Below are 18,478 nucleotides of genomic sequence, written 5' to 3' on the forward strand. Positions count from 1 at the left end.
CCTCACTGATGGAGCAAAGGAGAGGTCAGCATTCTCCACACCAGGGGGACATTATCAGTTCAAGGTAATGCCCTTTGGACTAAAGAATGCACCTGCCACCTTCCAAAGGTTGGTGAACAGGGTCTTGTCTGGGTTGGAACAGATCAGGGCATTCCTTGGACTGACAGGGTACTATAGAAGGTTTGTTCAAAATTATGGGACCATTGTGGGGCCCCTAACAGAATTGACTTCTAAAAAGAGGCCCAAAAAGGTGATTTGGACCCCAGAGTGTCAGACGGCTTTTGACACTCTGAAAGCTGCTATGTGTTCAGCACCAGTGTTACTGGTCCCTGACTACACAAAAGAATTTGTAGTTCAGACTGATGCTTCAGAGCAAGTTATTGGTGCAGTTTTGTCACAGCTGACTGAAGGGAGCCTTGACCAGCCAGGTGCCTTTATTAGCAGGAGGCTTCTTCCCAGAGAGCAGAGGTGGAGTGCCATTGAGAGAGAGGCTTTTGCTGTGGTGTGGTCACTGAAAAAGTTGAGACCATATTTGTTTGGGACTCACTTTCGTGTTCAAACTGACTACAGGCCTCTCAGGTGGCTCATGCAGGTGAGAGGGGAGAATCCCAAGCTGTTAAGGTGGTCCATTTCCCTACAGGGAATGGACTTTACAGTGGAACATAGACCTGGGGTTGCCCATGCCAATGCAGATGGACTTTCCAGGTTTTTCCACTTAGCCGATGAGGACTACCAGGGTGTAGGTTAGTAGCCCATCACCTTTCGTTTGGGGGGGCTATGTTGCAAAGTCATCCTGTGCCCTGGGCACCCCCCAACTTTTTGCTGACTGGAACTGGTGGTAAGTGACTCTGACTGTCCCTGGACTCTGTTTAACCAGGCCCAGGGCCAGTGCCAAGCCAAAAGGAACTCAGTTAAGACACCCAACCTACACTAGGGTACAGTTTAGTATGGTGGGGTACCCCTGTAGTTGGCATGATCTACCACCTAAGCCCCTAGTATGTCATAGGGCAGGAGATTGAAACTACCTAGAAGTCTCCAGTATCCTGGGGCATGGCAGTTTAGAGGCCAGCAGATTCTCTGCACCAGCATGTGTGCAGTGCTGAAGCCTGAGGTCAGCTTAAAAGCTGCACTGGTGGTCAGGACAGTTTTTAAACCTTAAATTGTGCCCATACTCGACTTTGGGGGTAGGGGCCCTTAAAAATTAAAACCTACCATGTTTTTGCATATTACGGACCCCCAGGGTCACCCCTAGGTGTTCCAGGGGTGGAGGGTCAGTTATCTATAAGGAGCGCCCTTATAAAATGAGTTTTTAGAAGCCTGGGTAAAGTGAAATTTTACATTTCACTCCCCACATTGTCTTAAAGAGATGCTCAAATTCGACTTTGCTGCTGGAAGAATTGGGTAAGGGTGATCTGCAATATTTCTGCAGATTCAGAACCCCTGAAGTCTTCTCTAGTTGCACAGGCGGTAGGGGTCCGGTAGAAATTAGGGAAATACTTATAAAATATGGTTTTATAAGCCCTGGTGCTACAAAAGTTGCGCAAGTCATTTTCCCCATTGCAAACCCCATGGCCCATAGGTTAACATGGTAGTAAGTGATTGATTAATAAATATTGATAGGAGAGGACTAGCCGGACCATTCAAATACTTCCCAGAATGGTCGTATTAAATCCAACGATATTATATTGTTTAATTTCTCCTAAAGTGTACATACAATAAGTTATGAGACTTTCTTGTTTGTAAGTCCAAATTCAGCCTTTCAGTGGTCTGCCCTGATTGGTCAGAGTTAAGTGGATTAGCCAGGCTGCTGGGAGGGCAGTGATCTGTTCTATAAGAATGCCAGGCCAGGAGGCGGTGTTGTAAACTACGCTCTTCAAAGGCAAGAGGGGAGGCCTGGGTTTTAGTCCACTTTGACAGTAGTGACCCAGAGTCAGGACTAGGCTTAAGAAAGGAATTTGCAGATGTTACTGGGATGGTCCATGGAAATGAGATATCCCAGGGGGTGTGTTTAGCCAGCTCTTACCTCCTTGCTGGAAAATCAGCCATTAAGGATTTGGAAGGATGATGCACTCTGGGACAAACTAAATGCCACACTCCACCGGATGTGGTCATAACTAGGAGGAGTTGCCCTGCTCTTATTGGTCAGCAGTGACCTGGTGCTTGACCCAGAGAATTTTGAATAAGTATCTAAGAGGGGCAGAGCCCTCCAGATCTGCTGCTTGAAACTGAATGAAGCAAAAAGTGCCCTGCTGAAGATTTTGCTGTGTGCAAGGAACTCTAAGGCATGACCTATGAAGACTGCACCCTCTGAAACCTCAGCCCTGTGGATTACCTTGCTGCCAAAAGACTCAAGAGTGGAAACTCCCTGCAAGCTACAGGTTAACAGAGCTCACCTGAACAGCCCCACAAAGAATTCAAAGCCTGGAGTACCAGTGGATTTGTAAGGGTTTTGTTCAACTGGATTGCGGAATTGAAGTTTCACACTTTCAAGGCCCTCTTGGAGATTCCAGAACCTTGGATTGTGTGTTGGATACTTTGGTACCTGCAAGCAGAACACCAGGAAGGTGTTCTAACTGGACCCCGCTTGCTAAAGAAGGCGGCCCACTACAGTGGTGGGAATTCTTCAGAACAATTTAGAAAGGTGTGTCCCTGACAGAGAAAACGAAATGACTTAAAGGGGCACTGTTCGTTTCTAAGCACTAGAAAGGGACTAATCTCTAAAAATTCATATCTCTGGTTCCCTACAGTAGATTATTTTCGTTTTGGTGTCATTCAAAAGATAAAAATGTTACCTATTTTTATAAATTGGTGTTGGGTTTTTATTTTGTGTGGTGTCTTAATTAATTTACTGAAATGGTGGAGAAGTGTGGCTCAATGAATAGAGTGGCAGACCCTGATGCAGAGGTCTAACCCGGGACCAGGGTTCAATTCCCTGCCTTGGCGGGTCTTGGGCTCAAAAATTCCACGGACCTGATCATTCTTGCCTTGGTGCCTATTCCAATCTTGGAGTACCACTCTGCAACTCTGGGCAATAGCTTGCTTAATCTCCACAACGGCCCCCACAACGCTAAGGATGCCTGGCCTCCACCTTGGGGGCGCCCAGGAGTGGACGCCTCACAGGAAAAGCCAGGATGGGTTCCACAATGGTATTCGTACAAGCGCCTTGAGACCCTTGCGGGTGAGTAGTGCGCTATACAAGTATCAATTTACATTTTACAATTTACATTTTTTTAAATGCTTTACATACCTGTCTTTGAAGTTAAGCCTGTCTGCTCGCAGCCACGTTACCAAGGGTTGAGCAAAGGAATACTTTTCTAAGACATATGCTGAGTCCTATCATGTGTTAGTGGCCTTATTGTCAGTGGCAGACCTACAATTGCCCCTACCAATAACCCACTTTCCAACACATACTCCTAAAAAAAGGCAGACCATCTGATACCAGAGCTCCTAAAATTGCAACTACACATTCACTTTTAAAACAGATATAGTAACTAGACTTTTTTTTAACTTCTTCGCAGTCGTTTACATCCCTTCATCATAAACCACTCTCTGTTGACCTGACTATTGAAAACGGGCAACGGCTGAAGATCATCTATGGCTCTGCGGTGGGATTCCATGCTATTGACGTTGATTCTGGAACCGTCTACGACCTCTATCTCCCAACTCATGTAAGAATTTGTTTTATGCATTGATTATTGTCATGTGTCCTTTAAAAAGTTTGGGGATTTCTTAACAAGCCTTTCTCTAAAGTGTAGATGTGTTTATCTCTTTAATAATTTTTGTTTCAGTCTTTCAATGCTACCTAACTGGAAAATCGTATTGCACTATTTTGGCTCTAGTTGTAAGCATATTTAATTCATGTGTCCCAGAAAATTCACAGGTTACCTGTTCACAACAGTATTTATTTTTAAGGCAATGGCAATTTTCCACAAGAGTAATTGTCTATACACTGGAAATTTTATGGTAAAAAAAATTCATCTGGAATAGCCACACACGCATTTGCCATTAAGACCAAAAATTCCAGTTCCAGTTTCCAAGAACTCACACAACAACATTTGGGTCCATAGTCCATTGCTGTCACTAAACCCTAGAATGCTTTTCCGCTTGACCACCTAAGTCAATCATCTCTGTCCCTTTTTAGAAAGCATTCTAAAACATACATATGTTTGCTCAACCAGTAATATGCAAGCAGTACACAGATCATATTGCTGCAGTTTAGCGCAAGAAACATCTGTTGTACACTGCGTTCTGCAAATACCCTATGCTTAACCGTAATTCTTTTTTAGCCTAAAATGTATGCTGGGACTGGTTAGGAGATGGATGGTACCAGCAGGATTGATAAACCTCACCTAAAGAAGTTAACAAGATTGTAGCGACTAGCAAGTTAACCATGTTATACAGAACTCTTGGGGATCTTTCAGAAGATAACTTTAGTAGTCATAGTATACAGATTTTTTTTTTGTAATGTTACTATTTTATTAAGATTCATAAAAATCGCAACAGCTTTTTATTGAAAGGTATGATAGTTCATACATTTCTATGTGTAGATCAAAGAGTGTAGCAACGGACTTTACGCTGGTAAAAAATGAATAGTGAACAGTTGGTATTGATATGCAAATGCGCCATTACCTTTATTTTCGTTTTTGTCTCTACAAAGAATATTTTTACTTCTAGGGGAGTGGCTTCCACTTGACCACTTAAAAATATTGGGGTTTTAGGGAATTATTGAACCCATTTGCACACTTATTTTAGCGTATAGTGGGCAAATTTGGTATAAAAGACATGAAGAAATTTGGCTGAGTACTACAGAGTTACAGAATGATGAGTTTTCTCTGTCCTGCCTTCAACCTATTTCGTCTCCTAACCCATACTGCCTTCAATAACTCTAAAGCTATGACTGAGGGGGGGCGTGGTCTGCAGCCGAGAGGAATGGCCGTGTTCTGAAGTGGCTCCTCGGCCCTCACCCATATCTCCGGCATTACTCCTTAGCCAGTACCACAGATTCCCCTTGCACCTGAGTGAAGTAGTGTGGCTCACTGGTTAGAGGCGGCAGACCCGAGAGCAGAGGACGGCCTGGGACCAGGGTTCGATTCCCGGCGCGGCAGGTTTCTGGACCAGGGTCAGCGGACTCGATAATTCTCTCGCCTCGGTGCCCACTCTGATCAGCGATCACACTCGGCAACTCTGGGCATTAGCTTGCCTCATCTTCACTAACGGCCCCACCAGACCGCCGGGGATGCCTGGTCTCACCCTGGAGATACCCATTAAGGGACCATCTCTCAGGGAAGCCAGGAAGGGTTTCGCAGCGGTCGAAGCGCCTTGGGACCCTACGGGTAAGTAGTGCGCTATATAAATGCCAATACATTTACATTTACATTTACATTTACACCGAGGGGTATTGATTGCATGTTCATCTGGACGCTGCCACATGCTCCCTGACCGCCTCTGAGCTCCTGTAGACGCGATTGGTCCCTGGGGCTCTGCTGTTCTCTCGGCCTTAAAATGGCGGCCAGGGCCTCCGACTGCCGCGGGGTCTAACTCTGGGATTGATTCTGGAGCCTGGGTGCCGCAGCGACGTAGACCTGGCTGTGTCGGGACCAGCGGAACCGATTTCCTACTACCTCAAAGAGTTCCCACCCTGCTAGCGCAAGTCAGTGCTGACCTGTGCTGCTGGCAGTGGGCCCCCCCTGGTGCCCGGGGTGACTTCTACGCGAGTCCCCGGCTTCGGGCCTGCTGCCGGGGACCGCTCCATATTGCCCGCATCTGCACTGGCTGTTCCCGCTGGCTATCGCCTGCCACACTGCTTGACTGGCTCACTCTTAACCCCCGCGGGATGAGGCGGGACCCGCGCATTGCAACGTGGTGCTCCGTGGGGGCGCCCCGGCTGTGAGGAGCCGGCGTGGATTGAGACCTGGCTTTGCGACACCGGAGGGGGCTCCCACGGCCTGGCTCGCCGGGCCCACACAAACTGCCCTTGAGCGCCCTGAACGTTGGACAACGTGGTAGCTGGGGTGGAACACTCTGCAGAGGGCCTGGCCTCCTTTGCCACGATGGTACCTACGAGCAGCCATTGCCTAGTCACGAATGTTTGCTGCCTTAAACTTGCCCTGGGTCACATTTGAGGGCCACTTAGACACTCTACTAAACGGAGCTTGGACGGATGGGGATCTACCCCTAAGTGAATATATCCACAACGTGGCCGGATCTTGGGGCTCCCCCCCTCTCCCTATGAACTGCCTGGCTGGACTCTCTAATTTGTGGGGCGCTCCTATATGTGACCTGTGGCCTGCTTCATGGTGAGTGGTGCTTTTGCGCTCCCCTACACACTACTGTCGCTCTGCTCCTCCTCCCCTGCCCCCGCCTGAGCCTTAATCACTCTGGCGTTGGCGACCTAGCGGGGTGGTGACAGGCTGCCTAGACTAGGAGGGTGGGAGCCTACTCCTATTTGATTGTTTCCAGACCCGCGCCATTGGACTAAACCGGGCGTGTTGGAGCCCAAAATGGCCTCCAATAAAGGCAACAGACCGTCTAATCAGAGACAGATTAATAAACTCTCGTGGGGCTCTAAAGGAGAGAACAAGGAGGTGAACCCTGAGACTGCGCCTAAAACTGCAACCCCCCTCTGGCAACACGTACCCCCACACTGGAAGATGTGATGGAGGCGATAGCTGGAGTCCGCTCGTCGTTGGAGACCCGAATAGACTCGGTGAACATAGAGGTCACCCTACTGCGGGCAGACTTCCGCAAAGTGGACTCTAAAGTGCGAGACATAGAGGTCAAAACCGCGGCGCTTATAGATGCCACCTCCACCCTCCAGCAACAGGTGACCCAACTACAGAAACAACAGCTGCAAATGGGGGACCTCCTTGATGACTATGAAGGACGCACAACGCGCAACAACCTCCGCATCCTAGGTGTTCCGGAACAGATGGAGGGGCCGGCCACTGATCTCTTTGTCGAGAATCTAATCCAGAAACACCTCCAGCCAAAACAACTGTCTAACTACTTCTCCATTGAGCGGGCGCACAGGGTCCCAGGGGGAAGACCGAAACCGGGCGTTTCCCCGACCCATAATTGCTCGGGTGTTTAACTTCCGTGACCGGGATGTCATCCTTCAAACGGCGCAAGCGGGGCCACCCTTACACCTGGAGAACGCTCAGATCACGCTCTTCCCCGAATTCACAGTGAAAGTTCAGGCTCGTAGACGCAGTTTCCTTGAAGTCAAAAAGGCACTCTGTGCCAAGGACATAAAGTACGCTATGCTGTTTCCCGCTAAACTACGAGTGGAGTCGGAGGGAAAGACTTGGTTCTTTTTATCACCTGAAGAAGTCTGGGACTGGCTCGAGGGATGGCGTCAGTCAGGCACCACTCCGAACCATCACCGAGGATCGACCGAGCGTGCCAGCCCAGGCTTGCTCCCTGAAAGCCAGGATTTGTTCTCCGATGGCAATCGAGAAGACCTGTGAAGTTCTCAGCTGCCCGCTCCTTTTCCGTTGGTCGATTAAGATGTTGTCCCTGGACCCGCCTGGTACGGTTGAGGTCTTATATTCTTGAGCGGCTGGGTGCCTACTGGTTTGTGCTCACCCCTGATATTCCACTCATTCCTTTCTGCGGTCCGGACATCATGGATCGTCCAGGTTATTTTATTGTTTAATGTACTATGTGAATGCCACTGCTGATATAATTCGACTTAAGCTGCACTAGGCTCTGTTATCTTGTTGACTTTGGGCGAGGGCACTCATGGCTCTCCACACACCCCGTATATGTTTGGAAGGGCGACAGGCACTCTGCCTAGTTGGGGTAGTGGATAGTTTCAAGTGCGCGGGCAGGAGGGCAGGGTGGGGGGTTGGAATGGGAGGGAGGGGGTCCTAGGGTGTTCTGTTCTGTTTTTTTTTATTTTCTTTGGCGTTTACAGCAGAGTCTTTCCTTGTCACACTTCACTCTTCCTTCAGGGTTCAAACATGGCTTGTCAGCTCCCTTGGGTATCACCTGGTCCCCGAAAGGTTCGGAAGCCTCCTGACCCTGTACCCCACCTTGTCATGGTAGATCGGCGGCACACGTTGCCTCTCCTCCTGCTATATTTCCACAGATCCCACATTATCCACCACCATGTTGCGGCCCATCTCTAGGACCATCACGATAAAGTCATGAAATGTTAACGGGTTGGGGCACAAAATAAAACGCGGTATAGTCCTTCAATATCTAAGGCGCCACTCCCCCGACATAGTATTGTTGCAGGAGACACACTTGGTGGGCAGCACTTGTCAAGCTCTTCAGAGAGGTGGCTACAGACTACTAGTACAGGCGGGGTTCACCTCTGGATCCCGTGGCATGGTATTCTTGTTAAAAAGAGTCTAGCACTCACTTACACGAAGACATGGGCTGACCCTCTGGGTCGCTTTGCACTAGTTGAGGCCGCTTGGGAGGGGCGTCCGCTAAACCTTATATCTGCATACCTCCTACCGACCCTAGGTCCGGACTCCCTCAGAGAGCTGGGCACCCGACTGCCAGGCCTCCCCACTGGCACACTCCTCATCGGGGGGGACTTCAATATGACAATGTGTGACGAACTGGACCGACAACCTAGGCGCAACTCACATAGACAGGGCTCTGACCTGTCCGACTTTGTACAGGCTATGGGGCTTAAGGACCTTTGGCGCACTCACTATCCCGACACACCTTATTTCACGCACTACTCTAACGCAACAGCATGTCCCGAATTGATTATTTATTTTGCCCCACAACAGACATAGGCTTCTTCACTCGCCCGAAAGGTCTTCCCCGAGCTTCTCTGATCACTCACCTCTTAGCGTTGACCTAACATATCACCGCCAATTCACCCGTGGTCCCATTATTATTCACCCCTGGCTTATGCAGATTCCGGACATCAAAGACAGCCTGATAGAGCGAACTGATTTGTATTTCGCGGAAAACGTTGGTTCGGTGAGCTCAGCTGTCACGATCTGGGAGGCAGGCGTACCTAGCGGTTGTTAAGGGTGAGGCACTGGCACTCAAGATGGGATATCTACGGAAGCACAACGAACAGATTCATCAGGCCGAATCTGACCTTCTTAGCCTCGAAATGTCCCACAATGCTGCCCCCTCGGAAGAGACGGCTCGCCGTCTCCGAGCCCAGCAAATAGCCTATAAAGCATTAGCACAGGAAAAAGCACAGGCTCGGTTACTCCACACAAGCCACCGCGTATACAAATTCTGTGACAGTGCAGGTAAGATGCTTGCGTGGCTGGAACGGCGTGACCAAGGGACTAGATGGGTGTCATCCATAGTAAGACCGGAAGGGTCCACAATCGTGGATCCACAAGAAATAGCGGAGGCTTTCGCTGACCATTTAGAACTTATTTATACCGCTGGAGCATGTTACACTTCGGAGGAGTCTAGACAACCTCTGGACGAGATGCGCCTACCTACCATCTCAGACACTGAAAAAGAGACCTTGGACGCCGACAATACGGCAGAAGAGCTCACTACGGCGATTTTTGCCGTTCACTCTGGCAAGGCTATGGGCCCAAACGGGGTCCCCATTGAATTTCTGAAAGGAATGGCTTCGGGAATTGTCCCCCTTCTAAAAAACATGTTTGAAGACAGCTGTGATAGCGGTATCCTACTGCTCGATCAATGACTAGCCTCCATTGCGGTCATCCTCAAGCCAAATAAACCGCCCACCAATTGCGGTACTTATAGACCGATTTCTCTGATTAGTGCGGAGGCAAAGGTCCTGGCTAAGCTTCTGGCTAATCGCCACCTCCTCGTGCTTCCCTCCCTAATACACGATGACCAGTCAGGTTTCCTTCCGGGACATAACACGGCCCTAAATTTACGGAGGGTTAATAATGTCTTGAGTCGGCAGTCTATCATACAACAATATGCCGCCATTTTGTCCCTTGACGCCACAATGGCGTTCGATTCGATCGAGTGGCCCTATCTCTTTGAGGTCCTGCTTAGATTTGGCTTTGGACCCAATTTCATCAGCTGGGTACGACTCTTGTATACAGACCTATTGGGCCATGTCCGGGTCTGCAACCATACATCTCGACAGTTTAGACTCCACCGGGGAACCCGGCAGGGCTGCCCCTTGTCACCACTGTTGTTTGTCCTCACCCTGGGACCCCTGGCCCACTGGGTCCGCACAGACGTCTCCATTAGAGGCCTCCAATGGAATGACGAGATAACAGACAACATTTCCCTTTATGCCGATGACATCCTGGTATATGTGGCTTCCCCCAGGTCCTCTATTAATAGTTTATTCCATGTCCTTACTAACTTCGGGAAATACTCGGGCTATTCGATCAACTGGTCTAAATCAACATTGTACATGCTACATGGCCCCCCGCCCATTCTACCCCGGGGGTTTTCCATCGCAGTGGCCCCAGACGGATTCAAATACCTAGGTATTTATGTTACATCAGATCCCAAAGTCTTCCATGATCGAAACCCCTCTACGAAGATTACACAGTGATGTGGCCCACTGGCGGTCCCTCCCACTCTCCCTTCCTGGCAGGGCGGCCTTATTTATAATGCTGGCGCCTTTCTTGTACGCTCTGCAAAATTGTCCCTTTCCGATCCCGAACTCCTATTTTAGCGCTGTGGAGAGTGACATCCGCCTTCTGTTATGGGACGGTGGGGCAGCCCGCATCGCCCTCCATAAACTCTTCCAAGGCTGGTACGATGGAGGCATTGCCTTGCCTAACCTGCGCCTTTACTATTGGGCATCGCAATTGGTGGCCGTCAATCACTGGTTACATGGTTCACCCATGAATCCGGCCTTCCTCCTTGACACTTGTCAGACCGGATGGGAGGGCTACCTGGGGGCCCTCTACAGCAAACCGGTCAGGAATAGATATGTTGGACCCATGGCACACACGGTCGCAATATGGCATAGGGCCAACAAGTGTATGGGATGTTTGGACAAACTTAACCGAGGAAACACCCTTATGGTCATCGCAACGACTGGGTTCCCTTTGCTTCCTTCAGGGATTTGACAAATGGGACACGATAGGGATTTCGACAGTGGGAGACCTAGTACATAGGGGCAAGCTACTGACATTTGCGGATCTTCAGGCCAAATATTCCCTTGCATTGACAGAATCTTTCTGTTATCTTCAAATCAAACACGCCATCCTCACCGCCATCCCCGACCTCACATCCATACCTGAGATTTCCCCCCTGGAGGATAGACTACTATCGGAACCTCTCCTGCAAAGGCCATCTCCTACACTTACTATAAGCTTTGTAACAATCTCTCTAACTCTTTCCAGTCCTTGCGGAACAAATGGGAGGGAGACCTGGGTCTCTTAGATGATGGGGAATGGCAGGCGGCCCTAATGTCCCCTAGAGAAACAGCTATCTGCCATTGGTTCCGACTAATCCAACTGAAGGTTTTACATAGAGCCTATATGTCCGCTCCTACACTGGCCAAAATTGGTAGACGCCCTGACGCATTGTGTCTAAGGGGCTGCGGCTTACCCGGCACCTTCTATGACATCCTATTTGACTGCCCGAGTGTGCAACACTTTTGGAGAGGAACGATTCATGAGATGGGCAATTCCCTGGGTAAGCCAATCCCACAATCGCCAAAAGAGTGTGTCCTTAATATATGGGGGGCCATGGACCTGAACGAACTGGAACTGCAATGGACGGCATTGGGCTTCCTGCTTGCTAAGCGCTCCATTCCGATGAGATGGGGCTCTCCAGAGAGGCCGCTGGTGGTGGGCTGGATGGCTGAGATGGACCGCTGCATGATTGCCGAGAAAACAGTGTACAAAATCAGAGGTTGCCCCAAGAAGTGGGACAAGAAATGGGGACATTGGAACAAATATCGAGGTGAACTCTGTGAATCTCCGACAATTGAGTTAGCCATGGTCCGAGCTGGACCCATATGACGAAATGTATGCTAATTTACTTTCCTGCTTGATTTGTACCTTGATTCAACTGTGTCGTTTTAATTGTGACTGATTTATTGACTCTGCTTTTCCTTCCAATAAAATCTTATGTTAAAAAAAAAAAGCTGTGACTGTGACAAATCTGATTGTTTTGCATAGTTTTTAGTTTCACCAGCAGGTTTGGGCCTCAGGAGTTCCTATTTTTACGTGCCAGTGATAGTTTGTGTATGCCTAATGAAACTTTGGTGTGACAAGCAACAATCTCAAAAAAGGTAATATTTCTAAATGATTAGATAGGATGCAAAAACTAATTGCAACAGGACAGAACCAAGGAAACAATAACAGTTATTTTAGAAAATGAAGCGATCTATATTAGGAACTTCAGATATAAATTGTAAATGTAATATCGGCACTATTACATTACTTGCAGGTGTAATCTAAGAATTCATGTGTAGAGAAGTGCTCGTGCAGGGAGTGAACGGCGCAAGTGAACACATGACAAAGTGCAAGGAACAATGAAAGCTGCACAACAAAATTTGTTTAGAAAATGGTTACAAAACATGGACAATAAGGATACACTTAATGCACACCTTCTGGCATCGGAATATGCTCCGCTGACATTTCCTACACGGAACGGCTCGATTTTGCCCAGACACACCCTTGACCTACATGACCAAGCATTTCATTGGTGGACCACTTCTTTGGATCCTTACCCTCGGTTGGCTCCTTGCTTCTGAGCGATTTCTTGTCTAATTTGCCAGAGCTTACTCAACAGTTTGGTTTCCATTTATTGGACCTCAAATTTGGGATTTCTCTACCGAGTGTCTGTTTTTGATTGAACGCCCACAGTCCTCACCTGACTTATTAGAACTCCATGAGATGATCCTGCTGTGCACACTGATTCTTGGGTGCACTTCTTGATGCACCGTCCTGTCCTTTCAATGGGAGTTGATCTGATTCTACCACAGCATCAAGAGAGTCATATATTATCTGGTCCTGATGATGACCTGAAATGCAAACAGGCTAAAACGCCATCAACCACTCAGCGCATTTTTTGGCATTCTTGGGGCCTTATTTATGAAGGCCTTGCGCCGCCGGTGCGTCACTTTTAACATGGGAAAAAGTGACGCACCGGTGGCGCAAGGCCTTCATAAATAAGGCCCTTGGTTCTTAAAATGTCTTTCATTAACTGGATCTTCATTGGCTAAGTTTTGAAATCATTTTCTAAACAAGTTTTGTTGCTCCGTTTTCACTATTCCTTGCTCTTTGTCATGTGTTCACTTACGCCATTTACTTCCTTCACAAACATTTTTGCACACATGAATGCTTGGATCACACTTACATATAATGTAATATCACTGATATAACATTTACATTCTGGATCTGTAGTTCCTAATATAAACCACATCATTTTCTAAAATAAATGTTGCAATTGGTTTTTGCATATTATCTAATCACCTGGAAATAATACTTGGTGCTCGTTACACTAAAGTCACCAGGTCTCAACTGGGTTTATGGGGTACCTCCTGTGGTTTGTCTTTTGTAATGAAACTTTGGAGCACACATGGTTTTGTTAATCAGGCCAATAACATTAAAGGATTATCTGAGGACCAGAAGAAATGACTTATGAGAGCAGCAGCATATAAAACAGAAATATTTCTAGAAGGGAACTATGGTAAGCCACAATCAAATAGATAACGTAAGCCACTATATAGAAATTAATCACTACTTATTCTCTGTGACTAGCTTCCCCTGTTGAGACCCACATGGGCAGGTGCTATCCCTGGCGCTGTTGTATGGCAATATAGTACCTTTCACAGACATCTTTAACAATTTCAGCATGGCATATTTTATTAGGCCATCGATCTCTAGATTTACGATGAATAATCCAATAAATTGTGGCAAGACATGAACTGTTGAATTGCCATCCATAACTGTGCAAATCATAACTGGCTACACCTTAATTCCCTCAGAAGGGAATATTATTGCATTTTCTTAATAATAATACACCTCAAGCCACCTTACAGGACCTTTGTATCTTTCTTTCCTTAGTACCCCGGGCTTTTATTCCAGCAGTGGAGAAGAAAGCACAATATGACACCCATATTAATCTTGGCCTGATAGCCTCAGTAACACGGTCAATATCTAATTTGCAATGATGCCATTAAACGGGCTTCCAATCAATTGGTGAACTTGATGAACTCATATTTGAGGCCTTGCATAAGCATCCTTTTTATCTTTACAGCCTGATGACACCAAACAAAACGTCTAACCAACCACCCAAATAAGACTCTCTGTCCAATCACACATGAAAAATTAGTTTTAAAGATAGGCACAATGTGTCTCACATTCCTCACTCTGGGACTCTCTCCCTTGTCCCTTGTCCTCTTGGCCTTGAATTGACTAAGGAAAGTCTTGGAAATGTGTTTGTGTTCCAATAGCTGACCTTGAAGCAAAATCCTCAACTATAAAATCTGATATTTTAAACATGCGATGGACTCACTTGCAGGCCCTGTGGATGTCACTATTTCAATTTTGAAGCACTTTGAAATGGTCTCTTCGCAGAGACAGTGCTATATAAATACAATATGTAAAATGAAATTAAAAATAGTTAGGTGACCTTATCAACCAAGTAACGCTACTTAAAGCATCATAAAGTTAAAGGCAAAGTAGGTTTTTTTAGTTTGTGGTACCGAATTCATGTTTCAGAAGTCATTAGGAGATATCTGCAGGATTTTATCTCATCCTCCATTTTACACTTAGTCTCTGGCGATCTTTTTTCTTCCCTTTTCCTCTGTTTTGCCTATACTAGTGGATAGTAAATATGAACTTTTCTGTTGTATAGTACTCTTCTCTTTTCTAATGCCTACCATTGCTTGTCATTAAGAAAATGTAATAAAGGCATGCACCTAAAGATAGATTGGGAATTGCTTCTAGAGCCATTAGGTGAGGACTAACCTGCCTGTGAAGAAGCCTGGACTTACTCCTCCTCTCTGAATTGGCCCATGACTGGACTGCTCTCCAAGGGTCAGTAGCTAATCTGCTCTAATTCCTCAGGGAAAGTTAAGGCAGAAGAAGGTCTCCTTCCTGTTTTGAGAACCAATTGAATATTGAGAATATATTAAACTGGAACCTGTGAGACCCTATTTGTAGAGAGACCAGAGAGAGACCTTTCGAGAGTGAACCGTCACTGAGGGTCTGGGAGTTGTAGGATAGACCATGGATGACTTTTCCAGCATTAAGCTCAATTGAGATCAGAGTTTTTTTTATATTAAAGTCTAAATCCACCATTGGACCTGAACAAAGAAGTAACTGACCCCATTGAGCCTTCACTGGCCACAGCCTTCGGCCTTACTCGCTGGAGAAATATAAGACCCAGACAAAAACTCAAACTAAGCGTCTTATGTCAGGGGTGAGCCTCTAAATTCATCCGAGTGGCAAAGCACCCTTGGTGGCTATGAAATCCAGATTTCTCCCACTTGAAGTTTTGGTGCTACAACTGAGGGGCTTGAGCAGGAGTTGGATGACAGCGTATCCTACTTCAAGAAACCCTCACTAGCTTCATGATATGTTGCTCAGTTGGATGAAACTGAGCAGAAAAAAAGTAAAAAGGTTCCATGGTAAAAGTGTTGATCAGTCCAATCTGACAGGCTTTACCAACCCCTGGTTCCATCATGATTAACCTGAAATCAGAAGTAGGTCCTGGTCTACTGGGAACATCAATCTCACATAAGTTGATGGGAGGAATATTCACAATAAGTTTAACCACTGGCAATCGCTCTGGGTAGCATTCAAACCCATGATTCTTTAGCCCACCATGCCACCTCAGTTTGGACCAAGCCATATGCAAATCAGCCCCTGCTCCCGTAGGAACAGTCCAGCCTGAACTGCCAGGCCAGATCCTCCCTGAACCAGAACACAAGCAACCCAAGGTCCTCCCTGAACCAGAACACAAACAACCCAAGATTGAATTCGCCCCAATCGAGCCTCTAAAAGGAATATTCACATAAACTGGCAAATTGCAGTTTCTAAGTGCTTTTGCTTTAAAGCTTTAAAACGTTACAAATCTGCAAAGCTGTGTCCACCATTCGCTAAATGCTTTTTAACCATCATGCTTTTTTTTAAATTTGGTTAGAGATGTATCTTCTAATGTGTTCTTAACTTTAATGTTGTTTGGTACTGCTCGAACGTATCACATGTTTCTCTGTACAATAGCCTGATGCTTATGCCAAAGCTACCAGGATTTCAGTAGAGTTTTCTCAATGAACTGTGTTGCAACATGAGAAGACTGTGTTTCTATCAAATGTGTAGTGTCACCCTCTCCCATATTAATAAACATGTTATCATGTAAACTATTTACTTGCCTAACTAAAATCCCCTTTCTGTCACTAAGTGGCGGCTGGTGATGTTTGAAAGTGATAGGGCGTAAAATTCATCTTCGACTTTCACTGAATGAGATTCAGGGTGACGGATTGTCTCCACATTCACTAGGCATACAAGTGTATGCAGACAGGCTTTACATTATCGTAAACGCACAACATAATTCTGAAGTGGTGGGAACTTACTGCCTCTTTTCATTTGCCTTATTGCTACAGCACTCCCAATATTATTTTAGATTTGCGCATTTTGTCAGACATTAAATAGTTTTTTGTACATGATGTTGGAGTTCAATTGGGTAACTAGGTCATTGTGACTAGCGGCATCGACTATGTTGTGAAATGACTGTGTGTGCGCTACGATGAAGCAATCGTGTTATAAGCCTCGCGGGAGCAGCTTGCCCACAATGAAATAAACTAAATGCTGCTTTAATTACAAAAAGAAGCTGTGTCTTTCAATTCATAAGAACATATGTGAATGCCAGCTATAACTAGAAAAATATCACCATGTGGTTTTTATTTGAAATGCTAGCGACCCCAGAGTGAAATGCTGAAAGGCTGTGCTTACCTCTGAATTGAAATGAGTTCTCTAGCTCACCTCTGCTATAGTGTGCTGCTATAAACATTGTGAACATTTTCTTCAGGCCATTGACACAAAATTGCTAAAGAGCCTTTTTAAGTATGTGTTTTCCTCTTCACTGAGTAGTTCCTGTTTGTTGCCAGTTTGTTTACCACTGGGTAAACTAGCCCTTCAACAATACATGGTCTGTTTCAATGTGAAAAGCTGCAGGGACTTAACCGTATCGCTGCAGCGGCTTTTCCCGCTGTGTGCTGCTTTTTTCAAATTACAGCGTTACATGACGAGCTCAGCTCGTCATCATCATACGAGCGCCGTAGCTGATGACGAGCTCAGCTCGTCATCAGCATCAAAGGGGTTAAAGACACACAAGTGATCTTCCAATGGTTTTGAACCATTGCTATTAATGAAACACCAATATATACTAACAGATGAACCCACCACTCACCAAAATATAAGCATTATTTTATATATATTTATTTCGTCTGAGAATTCATGTTTTCATTTTTTTGAAAATGTTCATTGTATACAAATATATCTTTTTTTCGTTTTATAACATAATTAAGAACTATGTTATAAAACGAAAAAAAGATAAATTTGTATACAATGAACATTTTCAAAAAAATCAAAAAAATGAAAACATGAATTCTCAGACTAAATAAATATATATAAAATAATGCTTATATTTTGGTGAGTGGTGAGTTCATCTGTTAGTATATATTGGTGTTTACATTATTTGTGGTTTATTACTTTTGTGTTTTCACTTGACTATAGACCTTTACCAAACAGTTTAGTTTCCCTATGTATAGCAAGTGTATCATTTTTATATATAGGGGTCCCCTTCTTTCCAAACTGTTTGAACCATTGCTATACATAAAAGAAATGGTCGCACCAATGCTAGCTGTAACACGTTTGCAAACTGTGCACACTGGTGGAGTATGTGTGCTTGTAAAGAAAACATATTGAATCTATGACAGCTTTAAACGTTATTGATGTTGTACATGTGGATTCCAAAAGCATTCCTCAAGCTTCCAGTCTCACAAGCTGTTTTTTTTTTACCAAGCTTGTGATTGAATTGCAGCCTAGGGACCCATCTCAGTTATATCTAGTTAAAAAAAGAAGTACTAGGGCCACAGGCGCATTACTTGTCTGCATCATTGCCACCTCCCACAATCACTGGAAAGGAGGAAAAATTCCACCACCAGCTTGCCATCTACACTACACCTGCAGCTATTGATCACAGCAAATGGTATACACGGGGGACACTGCAGCAGCTACAAAGAATCAGCAGTATTAGTATTTGTCTCGAGGCTGCAGGGAAAGTTAACATCACTGGGGTTTCAAAGCGACCATATTCATTAGAAACATCCATTATTGATGCAGCTAATTCTCAAAGTATCCTGTGAACCGTTTTTGTTTTATGCCCTAAAATTGAAAGACCATAATATTTCTCTAGACGAAATTGAAGCATGGAGACATCACTCACATATCCCATGTCAGGGATGAACGGCAGGCAGCACAGCTGTCAGCACAGACTTCTTAAGTTTGTAATATGGTCGTGCTCACTACCAGAAAGACGGAAGCCCCGGCAGAGGATAATTTTAAAACATGGCTAATGATGTCTG

At 45.8% G+C, this 18,478-nt stretch overlaps 1 protein-coding gene across 1 annotated transcript in view; it reads left to right on the forward strand.

Moving 5' to 3' along the window:
• Positions 1 to 18,478, forward strand: part of NRK (Nik related kinase) — an 895,726-nt gene that overhangs the window by 721,777 nt on the left and 155,471 nt on the right. The window contains exon 28 of the mRNA XM_086918574.1: positions 3,519 to 3,668. Coding sequence (XP_086774700.1) covers positions 3,519 to 3,668 — 150 coding nt within the window. The remainder of the gene's footprint in view (positions 1 to 3,518; positions 3,669 to 18,478) is intronic.

Source organism: Lissotriton vulgaris, chromosome 4_1, assembly GCF_964263255.1.
Source record: "Lissotriton vulgaris chromosome 4_1, aLisVul1.2, whole genome shotgun sequence".
NCBI lineage: Eukaryota > Metazoa > Chordata > Amphibia > Caudata > Salamandridae > Lissotriton > Lissotriton vulgaris.